Raw genomic sequence first — 18,418 nt, forward strand, 5'->3', positions numbered from 1 at the left:
TCGATTGAAGTAACTGTAAAATATGATAGAGTTAGAATATATTATATAAATAAAATGTATAAAAACTGCATAATTGTAAATTATTATTCAACAACTTTGTTATTTCAAAACTTTATAGTGTAAATATAGAGAATTATTTTTGTATTGTTATTGTGTATTCAGACGCTGTTTACATCTAACGCGCATGTCTCATTGAAGCGGAAATATAAACATTATTTATGTCGACAACCAAGGTATTACAACTTTCTCAAATCATATGTGAATTCACGCTTACTTGATCAAGATGAACGTTCATTACTCATTGATTGTTGCCTTGTTAAATGTGTGTGTTTGCTGTTTGGGTAGAGAATTAAAAGCACACGGATCACACATTAATAGCCTACTCAATATGCAGCGACATAAACGTTCAAAGATCAATTACAATGGACGTGGTTCAGAAAGTAGGGGTGATGTTGAGAGAAACTCGGATTGCTCGAATGAATATTCTCGTCATTTAAATTCGATTATAATAACTTCTGACTCACTTGAGAGTGGAGCTACATTTATCAGCGCTAGAGATGCAACATCCGGATCAGAGTGTTTTGACCTATGTTGTCGTGATCAGAAATGCGATACCTCCATTCTTGAAAATAAGGTGAGTTTCTCAGACTGGTTCTGACTTTGAGTTTGAGTTGAGTTGGCTAGATAGTGCAGTGCTAACTTTAGTGCTATGTGGTCTAGTGGTATGGCACTCGCTTTCGGATCGGAAGGTCCTGGGTTCGCGCATAGTTGAGTCCTTGAAAAAGGCTCTTTAATTTAACTTTACTCACATTCTCTCACTCTCTCTGTACTCAGGTGTAAATTAGTATTAGGTGTGAAATGAGTACTCCAGAGTACATGGCCGTTGTTAAAAGTACAGTAGTACAGTGTTGTCTCTGTCGAAATAAATTTGCAATATAGCCTAACAGGCGTCATGTCCCGTTCTACATGTTGCTGTTGGTCACAGACCCCTTGTAAAGCGCTTTGAGCCTTGAGCACGTTTAAGTTTAGTGGATATTGCGCTATATAATATAATAAGTGTAAGTAGTGAGTGTACACTTCTCTGTCTAGACCCAGACACCTGTCTGGGAATAACAAAAATTGGTTATTCCCAGACACTCCGCTCTTTTAAACAATTATCCACATTCCAGAATATGGAATGTTTCCAAATGCACATAGAAATATGGAAAGTTAATAAAATATCTATAAAAACATAAAATTAACCAACCATAAATCAGTTGTTACTAGACACAATATGCGTCGACTTCGAAGTGGGTGTTATGGCCGAATGGATAAGTCGTCTGCCCTGGAAGGTTTACTAGTACGCAGTGGCAATTCGGACCCGAGTCTGAATTGCTTCCCGTGGCAATTCGGACTCCTGCCACAATGTGCCTGCGCAATCACAGGAAGTGTAGGAAGTGGAGACTGGGTCGAAAGTAAAGCGTGGTAGGGTGGGGGGAAGCTGCTCATTCTCAGTTGTCAGTCGGTAGGAGGGCGAGTGAGCGAGCAAGTCACGTTTTAGAACTCTCGCTTCAAAAGCGATGATCTATTATTCCCCTTTGTCTTACTTTTTCTTGGGTACTTTTTAATTGTAATTCTAGAACTTTTTACTATCCAATTTCTCCCTTTTTACTGGCGCTGATATGACCTAAATGTGTTGCAAGCGCCTTAAAAACAAAAAAAAACAAACAAAACATAGATCTAAATATTCGTGGTCTTTGGAAGATTACAATTGTAGTAGCTATTGTTAGCGTTAACAATCGATTTGCCCTCGCATAGATAAAAGAGTGTCATTGTGTAATGTTTGGAAGATTTATTTGATTTGCCACGAGCATGTTGTCAGCGGATCACTTAGTTGAGATGCTAGGTCAAGAGGTCACTACTCTCCTTCTCTTTACCTGCGCTCTGGCATGGCACGTGCCTGCAGTCAGTGAAGCGAGTAGTCTAATTGGTCTGATAAATAATGGCATAGCCAAGCCACAATTATCTTAAATGTAAATCTATATCACTCATGTTATAGATTGAAATCCCCCTCACACAGTGGACTAAATATAATATAATATAATATAATATAATATAATATAATATAATGAACTTATATAGCGCCTAGTTCCAATTTGGAATTGCTCACTGGCGCTTTACATCAACACATCATGTATGATATACAAATATAGAACTGGCATGTTAAAACCACACAAATTCGATGATAACATAATATATTATAATAAAATACATACTAAGAGTCCAAATTATATGCCCTACAGAAAAGCTCAGTTTTTAACCGTTTTCTAAAGATAAGTGGATTTTCACTATTTTTAGTTTCAATATTGATGGAGTTCCACAGTCGGGGGGCATGGTGGTCAAAGGATTTCTCATGAAAAACTAACGATTTTGGGGTTCCCTTAGGATATTTAAATTAGCAGATCTTAAATTTCGACTGGGTTCATAAAGGTGGATAAGCTCCTGAAGGTAAACAGGAGCGGAATTGTTTAAGCAATTGAAAACATGGGTGAGTATTTTAAATTCAATCCTAAACTTTACAGGTAGCCAGTGTAGGTCCTCCAAAATCGGTGTTATATGCTCGCGCTTTTTAGATAACGTTACCAATCGAGCTGCTTTGTTCTGTATCTTTTGGAGTCGATTAATGACATTATTATCACAACCATAGAGCAAGCTATCATATCATAGATATCATCAGTATATTTCTTTCTCAGGAACACAGCAAAGTAGACTCACATTTTCACTACATTTATCGTTTAAATCAAATATTTCTGGAATCCCTACAACAACAATCAGACGTTGCAGTTTATTATTATTCACACTAGTACATAGTACAAACTGTCTACTTTCTGTTGCACTAATGTTCATTCAGTTCAACAAATATGTAACAAGTGTAGGGGTGGGGTATCAAATTTCACTGGGAATATCTAGCAGTCTATGAGATGTCTAGGCTATCGTGGGTGATGAATTTGGACCAGTTACACAATGTAAACAATGTCATAATCATTTCCTGGACTCCCTACTGACCATGGAACACTTTACTACATTGATTCTACAGTTTTGTCATTAAACGTTCCCACGAATATGGTAAAGGAGTGAAGAAGTCATTGTAGTACAGGAACGTATATATATATATACACTCCCTCTGCAAGTAGCCCTACAATAATTGTTCTTAAAGACACATCTGTTACTGATTTAAGAACTATGAAATGAATGGGTTTGTTTCATTCATGTCTCTGTTGATTGGTGTGGGAAGGTTTTATTCACCAGCTGCACTACTTGTACATTGTGAATATTGAGAATAATGTCTGAATATCAGTTAATTCCTAGGAGGTGCCACTATTATTTTCTCTATCTTGGCTGTGTTTGAGTGTCCCCCCCCCCCCCCCCCCCCCCCTCTCCCCCTCTTCTTATTTTCCCCAGTCAAACTTGCCTTTGTGGAATACTATCTGTACTAACTGTTGATGTTATATCGTTGTTGTCAGTGGTATGAATTAGGTGTAGTGTGAATGTGATGCATTTCTCTTAGCCTGTCTTTTACGTTTGTATGTAATATGTGTGTATATGCAGGATGTATGGGTGTATGTATGTGTGTGTGTGGAGAGAGAGAGAGAGAGAGAGAGAGAGAGAGAGAGAGAGAGAGAGAGAGAGAGAGAGAGAGAGAGAGAGAAAGAGAAAGAAAGAAAGAAAGAAAGAGAGAGAGAGAGAGAGGAATACCTTTTTCTACCATATTCATTGCTTCTATTATTTACTACGCCACTGTGATGGTGTTGTTTGGTGTAATGACGGTGGTTGTGTTTCTATTTGTAATAGTGAAGTAAAACCTACACACACAATATATTGCTTTATATGTTCTTTAGGAGTGTGTTAAATTGTTTAATCCACTTATCTCCATATCTTTTAAATACATTATAAAATACAAATGAAGAGAACATACCAGATGTCCAGCCCATTACATTTATGACCATTAAAAACGTAGTTAAAATGTGTTGAATCAGAAAATGAATGTTTTACTTTGTGTAATAATATTAAGACTGGACAAAGCATTAATTAGTTTCGGAATCCAACGTCTGATTTTAAAGATTTGAATTTTTTATTGTCCGCACAACAACAAAAATATTTTAAAATGGTAAGGATTTTAAATTGCTTATAAAACCTATCAGAATAATCACAATAAAACGAAAAAAGAACCAACATAACAAGTGAAAGTAGTACTGTCTGTTCCGTAAGTTAATATTATTGTAATGTAAGTGGTCATCTAGATATGGTGTTATATTACATCACGAAAATGCAATACTTTGCGTCTTAACCCTCAAAAAGGGGAATCCCCGTCCAGGTAGCCACTTTTACAGCATGCAGCTGCTGTTGTCAGTCACTTGCTGGGTTCCAGCAGTATAACTAAGTGATCCGATTTTATGAAGAAATAAACAGCAGTGCAAAAGATACATGCATGACATATCTACATTATATATATATTGCCATTTGCGGCCGCAAAAAAGTGCGGGTAAAGGCGAATAATATGACTTTGGGCATTGAGCGTTTTATTTAAAAGGCATTATGGGTCGGGCTTTGATAAAAGGCAGTATCTTAATTTTTTAAATTAAAAAAATATGCTGTTTTATTTCTAAATATAAAAATAGAGGCGATTCTTGGCTACAAACCATGCAATAGAGCCCCGCCACTGGGGTAGGGGCAAAGTACTAATATACGTCTCATACTAATATGAGGGGGGGTTACCCGTAACGACCGAGGCGCTGGACGCAGAGGAGAGCATAGTGATACGATACGAGATCAAAGAGAAAAAGCTGCCGGCTCTTGGGTTGTGGAAATGGGTTTTTTTTTTTTTTTTTTGGGGGGGGGGGGGGGGGGGTGGAGTGTGTGTGTGTGATTATTCTGTTTTTTTTTATGACTTAGAGATACTCATGAAAGTGTGTGTGTTTAGGAAGACCAATACGGTTTCTATAGCCTAGCTGCAAACGGAATAACTGAGAGTTTCACTAATGATAAGTTCTCATTCGGGCGCATTGCATTGCAGTATTCCAAATCGAAGAGCCATCGGAGACTATTCAGACTCGACCCTGGTTAGCCACGGAGTATTATTTAGTTTAGACTCGAGTCCGAATTGTTACGGGAAGCAATTCAGACTCGGGTCTGAATTGTCATTGGAAGCAATTCAGACTCGGGGTCCGAATTGACATGGGAAGCAATTCAGACTATGGGTCCGAATTGCCACGGGAAGCAATTCAGACTTGGGTCCGAATAGCCTTTTCCTTACTAGAATCGACGTTGTGGGTTCGAACCCTGGTTCCGCCACGTTTTTTTTTTTTTAATTCCGTCTTCTTTTTACATCCATCCTCCCCCCTCCCCCACCTCTTTTTTTTCTTAAAAAAACGTTCTCTCTCTCTCTCTCTCTCTCTCTCTCTCTCTCTCTCTCTCTCTCTCTCTCTCTCTCTCTCTCTCTTGATTCCTTTCTAGCAAATTGTCATATTCGTCCCCTCTACGATCTCAAAAAGTATCAAAAAAAGAATAAATAATTAAAAACCAAACAAACAGAAATATTTAGAGAGCGACCAAAAGGTCAGATAGAGGAAAAAAAAAAAACTATTTAAAAAATGAAGATAAATAAAAACAGTTTTAGAAATTCATGCTCAGAAACGGAAAAGACCAAACAAGAAAGGAGAAAAGAATAGACTCGCTCAAAAAAAAAAAAAAAAAAACAAAGAAAAAAACCCAGAAGGAGGTTGTATTTTTGGTGGGGTTTTTTCTTCTTTTTGGCCTAGGAATTTGTCCGCGAAATAAACAAATTCCCGGCCATCATCAATATCCCCAGAATGAACAAATTTTAGAAACAAAAATATAGATGATCAATAAAGTTAACAGGTAGATAGGTAGTGAAAAATTTTAATGGTTGGTGGACTATGAACAGATTTGATGATTAACAACTTTCTTCCTGGTTGATAATAAAAAGTCGAATTGCCTGTTTGATGTTTTCAGTTCAAAGTGACAAAAGAAATTTCATTGATCAATTTGCTTTGTTTAAAAACCAACAAAGAAAAGAAACCTGGATTTGACATTTGATCACTATATACTTTCATCTTGTGTTAAATATCACTTGATATTGACTGTTTTCGGACACAAATAACCACTGGCTTTTTTTTTTCAGAATATTTGGTATTTTTCACACCAAGTTTGGCATTTTGCGTAAAATCTTTCTGCCAACTTGTTACATGTGTCTGGGAATAACGAAAATTGGTTATTCCCAGACAGGTGTCTGGGAGTAATGACAGCCTATATTTGAGTACTTTGGTAAACATTTAGATAAGTTTGATCTCAGTTGTACCTACATTATTATAAAAGGCTTTTAACAGGATTCTAATGACATGATTGCAATAAATCAGATAATCAGAAGAAAAGTTTTGATAGTTGAATTCTCTCACAAAGTAGGTACTCTGGTAAACGTCTATTTGGCATTCCAGCAGTGAGCTGATAATTGGCCTAATGGCTGTGACCATGGGTCTCATAAAATGTCCATAGAATCATAGAATTTTTTTCAGGATGGATTTTAATGATTTATATCATATTATCTTCAGGAGGATTTTTTTTTTCAATAGGGTATAATTTAGCTTTTGACAATTAAAAATTCAGAGATTGGTAAATCAAAATTCATGTTAGGGCACGTATTTTAACATATTAACTTTTTAATAAAATTTTATTCAGGGCAAAGTTTTATCCTGCATCCACGAAGTCATTCCAGAAAATCCTAACTCAAATGGCAGCGGATGCCTTTCATTTGTGGATAAATGGTGGAATTTGTTATCTTAAAATGTTTACTAGCAGTAACCACTCTCCAATTTTAAAGCTGACTTAAGATGGCCGATGACATTTGACTTGAGTATTTTTTCTGCGACGACTTTTAGGGGATGATGGATATCACTTTGGCCTGAATTTAATTTAGATAAAAAGATGTTAACATATTACGTGCAATAAGGTCTTTAATTGGCGAATATCTGATTTTTTAATTGTTCAAAGTCAAGTTGTTAGCCCATTTTATCCACAATCTAAATGGGCACTGAATTAAACTTAACCAATGCCAAGACCAAATGGTAGGTTGATTCTACCTGAAGAAAATGAAATGGAATCCATGCATAGACAAAAATACCTTTGTCTATGGATATTTTTCTGAGGTCCATTCCTCAAAAGCCCTAAAATCGGACCATTAAGTCATTTATCAGCTCATTTCTGGAGTGCCAAATGGACATTTACCTAGATAGGCATTACTTGTTGCTGAGATTACGCACTTACTCCCTCTCTTTTTTTCTCTTTCTCTCTATCTTGGCTCACTATATTAGACTTTAACCCTCCATAACCAAGATTTTTGTTCCGTTTGAGACATATGAATCCCCTTTGAGCCGCGATACTGCTTCCTATATGCAAGGTCCCCAATCGAAATGGATCTGCATACAGATACCTCTACCTTCATGTTTCTAATATTTTGTAAAAATAAGATAATATTGATAATGTTAGTAATATAATAAAAATAACAAGGGAGGAAGTTCTCCGTAACACCAAGAGTCTGTCTTTGCTGTCCTGCTACGACAGAGCACAGATTTGTCATGTCAGATTATGGTTCAATATGTATCCTATTGCTATTTATTAAGTTGTTGCTGCAGTTTGGTCTAGCGGTTTGATATTCCGCTTCTGACCCATAGGTCCATTGATTGAGTCTGGCTGTTGGTGGGGGAAAATTGAGTCCTCAAAAAGGCTCTTTACACAAATGTTCTCACCATACTGCACCATACTGAGTGTAAAATGAGCACCTGGCATTGTTCTTGTAATACCTTACAGGCATCATGTCTCGTCTCACATAGTAACGGTTCCTGCTTTGGATCTGTACATTGGACGCATTTAGTGGATATTGCGTTACAGTGAAAACTCTTTTTAAAAAAGGTTAAATAGAAGTACTTAGTCTATAAGTAGTACATGAGATTGGTGGGTACACAATGTATAAATGATAGACTTCTCAGATCCATATAGCCCACAAGGCAGGAATTTATCATTACTTCAACGCGCTGTAATAACTTCTTGCTACCCATTGGATGTGATCATAATCAGTCACAAAGTACATTCTGTCAGGTTTAAAGGCTTTGCTACACAAGCACTGCTTGGGTGGACAGATGAGTCAAAAGAAATCTCGATTGTTCCCTCGATTGACACCCGTCAGTTTACTGAGAGACCCTCTTCTGATTTGGAGGGGGAGGGGATGCTTCCCATATATATTCTTATTCATATATTTTTCCCATATATATTGCTTCCTATATATTCTATAAGCATTCTCACAGATGAAATCATTCATCTATGATGTGTGGAATTAATCTTCTTTGGACTCACTTTTCTATTTTGTGATCAAAATGTTAATATTAATTGGTAGTTATTTTGGCGGTGGTAAATCTCGAGGTGATGTGTTGATAAAAGTTGTGGTAATGGTGTTATGATATGGTTACTATGATGATGGTTGTGGTGGAGTCTGTGGCTGTTGGGGCGGTAATAACAATAACACAATTAATCTGGTTGTGATTCTTTATGTCTTAATTTCTGGAATTTATTATTCAGCAGAATGTTTAATTATTATTTCGACGTTTAGATAGCTCATCTGGTACATTGCTTGTTTCGCAAGCAAAGGGACCAGTTTATATCCCAGGTACGGTCGGTTTTATTATTTTTTTTTTTTTTTCTAGCAGTGATTGGGTTGCTGGGTCGTCAAATCTGGCGGCAAGAACTTTGCAACAGATGGCAGTCTTATCCGTTTGCTTGTGAATCTCTACCGTCTGATTTATCATGACCTCTGATAATAATATAACGCCACAGAGAAAGAGGGGTAGAAGAGCTCCTAGCAGCACCCATTTTATTTGACCAGTTGACAAATAATGATTCTTCTTCTTCTTCTTCTTCTTCTTCTTCTTCTTCTTCTTCTTCTTCTTCTTCTTCTTCTTCTTCTTCTTCTTCTTCTTTTCTTCTTCTTCTTTTATTATTATTATTATTATTATTATTATTATTATTATTATTATTGTTATTATTATTATTATTATTATTATTATTATTATTATTATTATTATTATTAATACTTTTATTATTATTATTATTATTATTATTATTATTATTATTATTATTATTATTATTATTATTATTATTATTATTATTATTATTATTATTATTAATAATAATAATAACAACAGTAATAGTGATAATGATGATAGTAGTAATTATAATAGTAATAATAATAATAATAATAATAATAAATCCTGATTTCAATAAATATACCAGATACTTCTATGTTTCATCAACACATCAATTAAAATTTAGTGAGTGGTAATTATATTGTTATTTACCTTTGTTGTTTTCCTAGCACGGAATTGTCACGCAATTATCGTATAGTATCTTGTTTTTTTTCCACTTCAGTTCATGTATGATATAATAATATTAATAATAATACCCTGAATCGTATTCAATTCCAAATCCGTCTTGTTCAAAGCATTTATTAGTCTCGCCTGTCTTAGTGAAGTCTTAACATAACACAAACAAGGTCGTCGAAAATTGAACTGATTGCACACCGCACTGACTCGCTACATTCTCTTTTGTGAATCACTGTGTCATATCCACATTGGCCGTCTTTTGACAGTCATATCATTATTATTGCCTATTTACGGCCTCAGGGTAGGGTAGGCAAGGCAGGCCTCACTGATTTTTATATCTGGTGACAAAGGCAGGCCAACGTGTATGAATAAATGAGATAATATATTACCTGTGATCAATAACCAAGACACTTGTTATACAAGAGAACGCTATCACAATTGGATTGCACCACGTCCCAATCCCCTTTCTCCTCCTTTTCTTGTTCATATTGTTTTCAATCGACCACCACTATCAGTATAAGCTTACTTACCTCCTGTTGAACATTACAAACATCACTTTATCTTATCACCACCTGATATAGGTATTGAAGAATTGAACACAAATGCCGCCTTGCAATGGCAAAAAAGCTCTTCTATATTTGTCTATTTTATTTATTTATTTAGTTTAATATAAATCTATTGCCGTACCCTAAAAAACAACATCACGTATTTGAAATTTTGAACGGAAAACCCGTCCTTCAAATGTCGATCGATTTCACCAATCATTCAATCGATTGATATTTCAAGGAGACGTTTTCTGAAAGTTTAAAACGTTTTTTTTTTCGTTTTTTGTTTGTTGTTGTTTTGTTTTGTTTTTGGCTGCTCTTCTTCTTTTTTTTTTTTTTTTTTTTTTTTCAAATTACAGTAATACACTGCGTCCATTGATAATAATAAGGCGCCCCGACCTCTCAAAATAGTTTTACAATAGAACCCAAAATCTGAGACTTTTTCTTTCTCTGACAAGTTTTGGGTCATCTTGATTTGCCACTAGACCTATATGAACGTTTACTGACCAAAGGGGGGGGGGGGGGGGGGGGGGGGGTAGTCTCTGTGATGAAGGACTACGCTCATCTTTTTTTCAAACTCACGTCTGTATGTATGTGTTGCATTCTGCTTCTTTACAACTCAAATTATTACTTGATTTTTATTATTGTTATTATTATAATTATTATTATTATTATTATTATTATTATTATTATTATTATTATTATTATTATTATTATTATTAGTAGTAGTAGTAGTAGTAGTAGTAGTAGTAGTAGTAGTAGTAGTAGTAGTAGTAGTAGTAGTAGTAGTAGTAGTAGTAGTAGTAGTAGTAGTAGTAGTAGTAGTAGTAGTTTATTGATGATTTTATTTATTTTTTTAAAATAGCGGCTGTAACTTTATTCTGATTTCATTCCTTCAAAAGCTCAGTTTACTTATTTCATTACTTGGAAAATAACGTTCCATCAAATTTAGAGCTTCTAAAAACAGTAATAATAAAAGATAAGAATTGACAGTAATGTGTAGGTTACTGCTTTACACTACACTACAGTTTCTGGATAATCAATACACTCCATAAAAGCCCTCGCGTACCATCCTGAAATCCCCCTCTAAGGGAGTCATCTGCAGTTGCCTACCAAATGCTCTGCCTTTTCCAGATCGTTTACACACCGCCGACTGCAAGTGGGTCTCCGAGGGATTAATTGATGGCATCTCCTTTTCCTCCCCCATCATTTTCATCATCGTCATCGTGGTTGTCATCTTTTTCTTTCTTTTTCTTCCCCTTCTCCTAGACCAGTTTCATCATCACAATTCACCCGTGCTCAATATGGCTCATATTTTAATTTCAATAAAAACATTTTTCTTTTGTCTTCAGGACAAATTCCGGTGCTACCTGTTTGATTGCCATGGCAAGTGCCATTTCAAACCTCACGTCGGTTACATTGTTTGGAAACATCTGAAAACCCGTTCCCCATCCCCCAAGAAGGAAGAAGAAGAACTCGCTCACTTGCACAGCCAAGTCGCTGACGGTCATGACAAAAATAGTATTGACCACGATACAGATGATGATAGTAAAGGCGACTACCAGTCAAAAAGCGAAAGCGAGAGCAAGGGGGATGCAAGTGATTCGAGTTCCAGAGCAGATGACGGCAATGGAAGTGAGGAATCTCAAGCTCACGTCCACAGTTCATCAGCATACGTGCCGCCCCATACAGGTTAGTACTACCTACTTGTTGCGACACACCTCATCGGCAAGACATGCTCTTCATTCTGTAATTTTAGTTCGTTTCGGTGTTCTGTTTTATATTGGATTTTATACCCACTCTTGTGTAAAGTCTGTGACTTTTATAATTGATGTTTCAATTTTTGTGACAGTGAGTCATCACCGATCTCCACTGTTTTTCCAAGTTTTGTTTTTAGTTTTTGTTTTTTAAAGCCTCCATTATTGCTAGGATTAAGCTTATCCCGCCAACGCTTTATCATAATTTGTAAACGTATGTAATGTAAAAGGCGTGATCTTCACACATACACACCAAAAAACAAAAAAAAAAACAAAAAAACAACAAACAAAAAAACAACAACAAATAGATAAATAAAAGAAAAGCGGACATTCATCACCTACTGCATCGCCCTTCATAAACTTGTAAACTGAAGTGTTTTACAGGGATTTTTCTGTAGAAACAACGAGCCATGTACTAATTTTCCACTGCGTATGGTGAGAAAATGTAAGTTATTAGTCTTTTCCAAGGACTCAACTTTGTACAATTCACAGCGGCCTCGACCCGGCACAAGCCAAATATCATAGCAATAGCAGTGGTGCCAACCTTACGTAAAAAATGCGTATTTTTACGCATTTTCATTCGTTGTACACATTTTGCTGAGGATTTTACGCATAATTAAATTTCTATTATTTAAACATTTTTAGCATTCATACACTTTTTGGTGTCCTTAAACACTAACTGTTTCTTGACCCATTAGAATTATACATGGATCTGGAAGTTGATACTATTTAACATCTATAAAGTGTAAGCTTATTTATTATTTCAAATATTGATTATATTATTGCTAGTATGGTCTAATTGCCCATTATCAGATTTAGTGCTAATTATCGATTTTGCAGAATTGTACGCATTTTTTCAAAATCTTACTCATTTTGGCTCTCCATTGTACACATTTACTTGGTTTAGGGTTGCACACTGGTTTAGGGTTGGCAGCACTGCAATAGACCCTAATGCCAAATTAATTCTTAACATTATTCAAACAACAAAATAAATACAAAATTGAGATTGAGTTTATTAATCAGATGTGTTAACAAACACGAGCTCGCTCCCATTTTATATTCGGCAGCCATTTTCGTAACTGCCGGGAGTCGCGTGACATCATTCTCCGTTGTCAAGCGGCGTGAACTAACCCCATTGGCGTCAAAACCTTCGTCGTGAATCACTTGATGGAAAAGAACCACGGGCGGCAGCAGCAGCCTCTTATGGTTCTCACACTAATATGTTATGACGATCGACCCAATCAGCAAAGTCCGGTCCGCATTCGTGCACCATCGCTAACCCGCCCGGTAGCTTCGTCACAACACACCATCGACTAGATGCTCAGTCCATGGGCGGCGAATCGCAACTGTCGTAAAGTCATACCCCCCCCCCCCCCCCCCCCCCCATGAATAAATAAAATTACATCACAATACACGGAGACAATCATCAAAAGAAGACAATGATAATAATGACTAATGAGGTTCTAACTTAATGTGAGGCGCCTGCAAGGCGCCATTATAAATTTGTTTTCTACCAAGTAAACACTGTTATTAGCCAGGTAACAACAAGATATGAAGTGAATAGAAAAGTGCCAGAAGACAATAGAGAATAAAAATTTTTCGCGGCGGTGGTGGGGTTTGAACCTGCGACCTTATTGGTACGACAACTCCGCCTGGCAGGTGAGAGCGTGGCTCTACCGTGTGAGCTATCCACGAACACAAATAAAATATTCGTTTCAAACTCAAAGTCATTACTAGATCCCTCTCTCACCTACTTCTTGAGACCGCCGATTCGTTCGTACACCACCATCGCGAATAATTTTGACCAGCAGTTAAGCTTAATAGCCAATATTCTCAACACAAACATATAACATAGAAACGATTGAGACATTGAGTATGCTCCGGTGTATGGGGTGAATTTTAATTCAGAAAAGTGAGTGGAGCAGGCACTTATGTTGGTAACAACAAGATATGAAGTGAATAGAAAAGTGCCAGAAGACAATAGAGAATAAAAATTTTTCGCGGCGGTGGTGGGGTTTGAACCTGCGACCTTATTGGTACGACAACTCCGCCTGGCAGGTGAGAGCGTGGCTCTACCGTGTGAGCTATCCACGAACACAAATAAAATATTCGTTTCAAACTCAAAGTCATTACTAGATCCCTCTCTCACCTACTTCTTGAGACCGCCGATTCGTTCGTACACCACCATCGCGAATAATTTTGACCAGCAGTTAAGCTTAATAGCCAATATTCTCAACACAAACATATAACATAGAAACGATTGAGACATTGAGTATGCTCCGGTGTATGGGGTGAATTTTAATTCAGAAAAGTGAGTGGAGCAGGCACTTATGTTGGTAACAACAAGATATGAAGTGAATAGAAAAGTGCCAGAAGACAATAGAGAATGAAAATTTTTCGCGGCGGTGGTGGGGTTTGAACCTGCGACCTTATTGGTACGACAACTCCGCCTTGCAGGTGAGAGCGTGGCTCTACCGTGTGAGCTATCCACGAACACAAATAAAATATTCGTTTCAAACTCAAAGTCATTACTAGATCCCTCTCTCACCTACTTCTTGAAACCGCCGATTCGTTCGTACACCACCATCGCGAATAATTTTGACCAGCAGTTAAGCTTAATAGCCAATATTCTCAACACAAACATATAACATAGAAACGATTGAGACATTGAGTATGCTCCGGTGTATGGGGTGAATTTTAATTCAGAAAAGTGAGTGGAGCAGGCACTTATGTTGGTAACAACAAGATATGAAGTGAATAGAAAAGTGCCAGAAGACAATAGAGAATAAAAATTTTTCGCGGCGGTGGTGGGGTTTGAACCTGCGACCTTATTGGTACGACAACTCCGCCTGGCAGGTGAGAGCGTGGCTCTACCGTGTGAGCTATCCACGAACACAAATAAAATATTCGTTTCAAACTCAAAGTCATTACTAGATCCCTCTCTCACCTACTTCTTGAGACCGCCGATTCGTTCGTACACCACCATCGCGAATAATTTTGACCAGCAGTTAAGCTTAATAGCCAATATTCTCAACACAAACATATAACATAGAAACGATTGAGACATTGAGTATGCTCCGGTGTATGGGGTGAATTTTAATTCAGAAAAGTGAGTGGAGCAGGCACTTATGTTGGTAACAACAAGATATGAAGTGAATAGAAAAGTGCCAGAAGACAATAGAGAATAAAAATTTTTCGCGGCGGTGGTGGGGTTTGAACCTGCGACCTTATTGGTACGACAACTCCGCCTGGCAGGTGAGAGCGTGGCTCTACCGTGTGAGCTATCCACGAACACAAATAAAATATTCGTTTCAAACTCAAAGTCATTACTAGATCCCTCTCTCACCTACTTCTTGAAACCGCCGATTCGTTCGTACACCACCATCGCGAATAATTTTGACCAGCAGTTAAGCTTAATAGCCAATATTCTCAACACAAACATATAACATAGAAACGATTGAGACATTGAGTATGCTCCGGTGTATGGGGTGAATTTTAATTCAGAAAAGTGAGTGGAGCAGGCACTTATGTTGGTAACAACAAGATATGAAGTGAATAGAAAAGTGCCAGAAGACAATAGAGAATAAAATTTTTTCGCGGCGGTGGTGGGGTTTGAACCTGCGACCTTATTGGTACGACAACTCCGCCTGGCAGGTGAGAGCGTGGCTCTACCGTGTGAGCTATCCACGAACACAAATAAAATATTCGTTTCAAACTCAAAGTCATTACTAGATCCCTCTCTCACCTACTTCTTGAGACCGCCGATTCGTTCGTTACACCACCATCGCGAATAATTTTGACCAGCAGTTAAGCTTAATAGCCAATATTCTCAACACAAACATATAACATAGAAACGATTGAGACATTGAGTATGCTCGGTGTATGGGGTGAATTTTAATTCAGAAAAGTGAGTGGAGCAGGCACTTATGTTGGTAACAACAAGATATGAAGTGAATAGAAAAGTGCCAGAAGACAATAGAGAATAAAATTTTTTCGCGGCGGTGGTGGGGTTTGAACCTGCGACCTTATTGGTACGACAACTCCGCCTGGCAGGTGAGAGCGTGGCTCTACCGTGTGAGCTATCCACGAACACAAATAAAATATTCGTTTCAAACTCAAAGTCATTACTAGATCCCTCTCTCACCTACTTCTTGAGACCGCCGATTCGTTCGTACACCACCATCGCGAATAATTTTGACCAGCAGTTAAGCTTAATAGCCAATATTCTCAACACAAACATATAACATAGAAACGATTGAGACATTGAGTATGCTCCGGTGTATGGGGTGAATTTTAATTCAGAAAAGTGAGTGGAGCAGGCACTTATGTTGGTAACAACAAGATATGAAGTGAATAGAAAAGTGCCAGAAGACAATAGAGAATAAAATTTTTCGCGGCGGTGGTGGGTGTTTGAACCTGCGACCTTATTGGTACGACAACTCCGCCTGGCAGGTGAGAGCAGTGCTCTACGTGTGAGCTATCCACAACACAAATAAATTTCGTTTCAAACTCAAAGTCATTACTAGATCCTCTTCACTACTTCTGAGACCGCGATTCGTTGTACACCACCATCGCGAATAATTTTGACCAGCAGTTAGCTAATAGCCTATTTTCTCAACAAACATATACATAGAAACGATTGAGACATTGAGTATGCTCCGTGTATGGGTGAATTTTAATTCAGAAAAGTAAGTGGAGCAGGCATTATGTTGGTAACAACAAGATATGAGTGAAAGAAAAGTGCAGAAGACAATAGAGAATAAAATTTTTCGCGGCGTGGTGGGTTTGAACCTGCGACCTTATTGGTACGACAACCGCCGCGAAAAATTTGTCATTGGAAAAAAAAATCTTCTAGTGAGAAAACACTGATGATCATTCAGAGTGATCATTTGCTAAAATGGATTGCTATGGCACTAGATGTGGAATGTCAGTTTTTTCTTTCCATAAATTGGTAGTCATTCTGCTGACGGATTGATTTCACGCTTCTGAAAATAGATTTAAAAGGTAGGAATAAGATCTCTGAAAATTTGGCTAATTTCCTCCTGGTATTTTCTTGCTGTTTCACTGATAGGTTAATAATGTTAGATTGATAGTAAAACCCAAATAGTCTGTATTGTATGTGGTATTTTCTTGCTCTTCACTGATAGGTTAATAATGTTAGATTGATAGTAAAACCCAAATAGTCTGTATTGTATGTGGTATTTTCTTGCTCTTCACTGATAGGTTAATAATGTTAGATTGATAGTAAAACCCAAATAGTCTGTATTGTATGTGATATTTTCTTGCTCTTTCACTGATATGTTAACAATGTTAGATTGATAGTAAAAACCAAAATAGTCCATTGCTGTATTGTATGTATATCGTTTAACGACCAATGACATAGTTCTAAGCTATCAGAAACTTTATATGTAGTTATCAACTGTTTACTTTGTTCATATTTTAAAAAGAAAAAATCCATAACATCTAAAGTTAGATTAAAAACACGGGAATTAATGGCCTCAAAATTTACAACTGCACTATCACATAAATTTTGTTTCATGTAAACATAAAAAGTTGTCACACAATTCCCCAGTTAATATACCCATAAGAAATTACCCACCTCCTCGGCATGGTGATCAAGACCACGAATTATGCCAGCTCAGGAATGGCAATGAACAGTCGCCTCAAATCATAAGACAGGCACGGCAGGACTGCTGCAAACATGCATCGATGGGGTCTGAGGCAGTCAGCTGACTGTCCCCACTGTGAGGGAATGCCAGAGACAGCAGACCACATAGTCTTATACTACCCTATCATGGGATTGGTGGGAGGTTTCGAAGCTGTTCTCAACTTCGGTGATGAATTTAAAGACTGGCTGGAGACTTCCAGTGTGGAGATGTAACCATACACTACTACTACTACTACTACGACTACTACTACTATCGAAATTTCTTGTTATACACCATAGGAGCAGTACAATACAAATGCTTTTTATTATAATTTTAAAGATGTTTAATCATAGTGTTGGACATTGTTAGTTTTAATTTTTAGATCTATTTTTCCAATTGTTATTTATGTATCTGCAGCTGGATTGACCGACTATTGTGATTCGGATGTCAGCTGTGAAGATCCAAATGCCAGTTGTTATGACCAGGCATGCCAATGTAAACAAGGCTTTTATAACAAAAAGGGACTGTGTCGTGAGTATTGGCTTTAATTTTAATTCTTATCTGACTACATTTGCATAATATAATTAATCGTAATCAATGGATCCAGATATCCGCCAAAAACCATCTTTTTGTGAAAGGAATTAGTTCTATCAGGTGTGGTCTTTGTTCATGCCCAGTAGAATCCCTGCATGGCGCTGTGTGATCTCAAGTGAGTTTCCTCATCCTAGCTCACGTTGTGGTGCTGCACTATCAAACAACTGTGCAATGCAGTTAGTGAAAAGATTGTCAGATAAAAAAAAATTAAAAATTCACCCCCCTCCCTCCCCCCACTTCCCTTCCATTCTGCAAAGCACAGAAAAGCAGACAATATGATGTCAATCTCAAAAATAAAATGACAAAAGTAAGAGTAAGTTAAGGAGAAATAAAATTGAAAACAGGTTAATGGAAGAAAAAAACATACTTTATGTAATAATAATATAATGCTTTGGAAATAAGCACAATTTGCTATCCTTCCAACCAAACTCTGCGGTTGAGATTAG

At 37.1% G+C, this 18,418-nt stretch overlaps 1 protein-coding gene across 1 annotated transcript in view; it reads left to right on the forward strand.

Moving 5' to 3' along the window:
• The first annotated feature begins 8 nt into the window (after nucleotides 1-8).
• The window catches only part of LOC144957581 (uncharacterized), a 37,100-nt gene continuing 18,690 nt past the window's right edge, over nucleotides 9-18,418 (forward strand). Inside the window, exons 1-3 of the mRNA XM_078888927.1 lie at nucleotides 9-634; nucleotides 11,326-11,665; nucleotides 17,796-17,909. Coding sequence (XP_078745053.1) covers nucleotides 284-634; nucleotides 11,326-11,665; nucleotides 17,796-17,909 — 805 coding nt within the window. The 5' untranslated portion in view covers nucleotides 9-283. The remainder of the gene's footprint in view (nucleotides 635-11,325; nucleotides 11,666-17,795; nucleotides 17,910-18,418) is intronic.

Source organism: Berghia stephanieae, chromosome 1, assembly GCF_034508935.2.
Source record: "Berghia stephanieae isolate SIO BIC M18660-M18661 chromosome 1, UCSD_Bste_1.3, whole genome shotgun sequence".
NCBI lineage: Eukaryota > Metazoa > Mollusca > Gastropoda > Nudibranchia > Aeolidiidae > Berghia > Berghia stephanieae.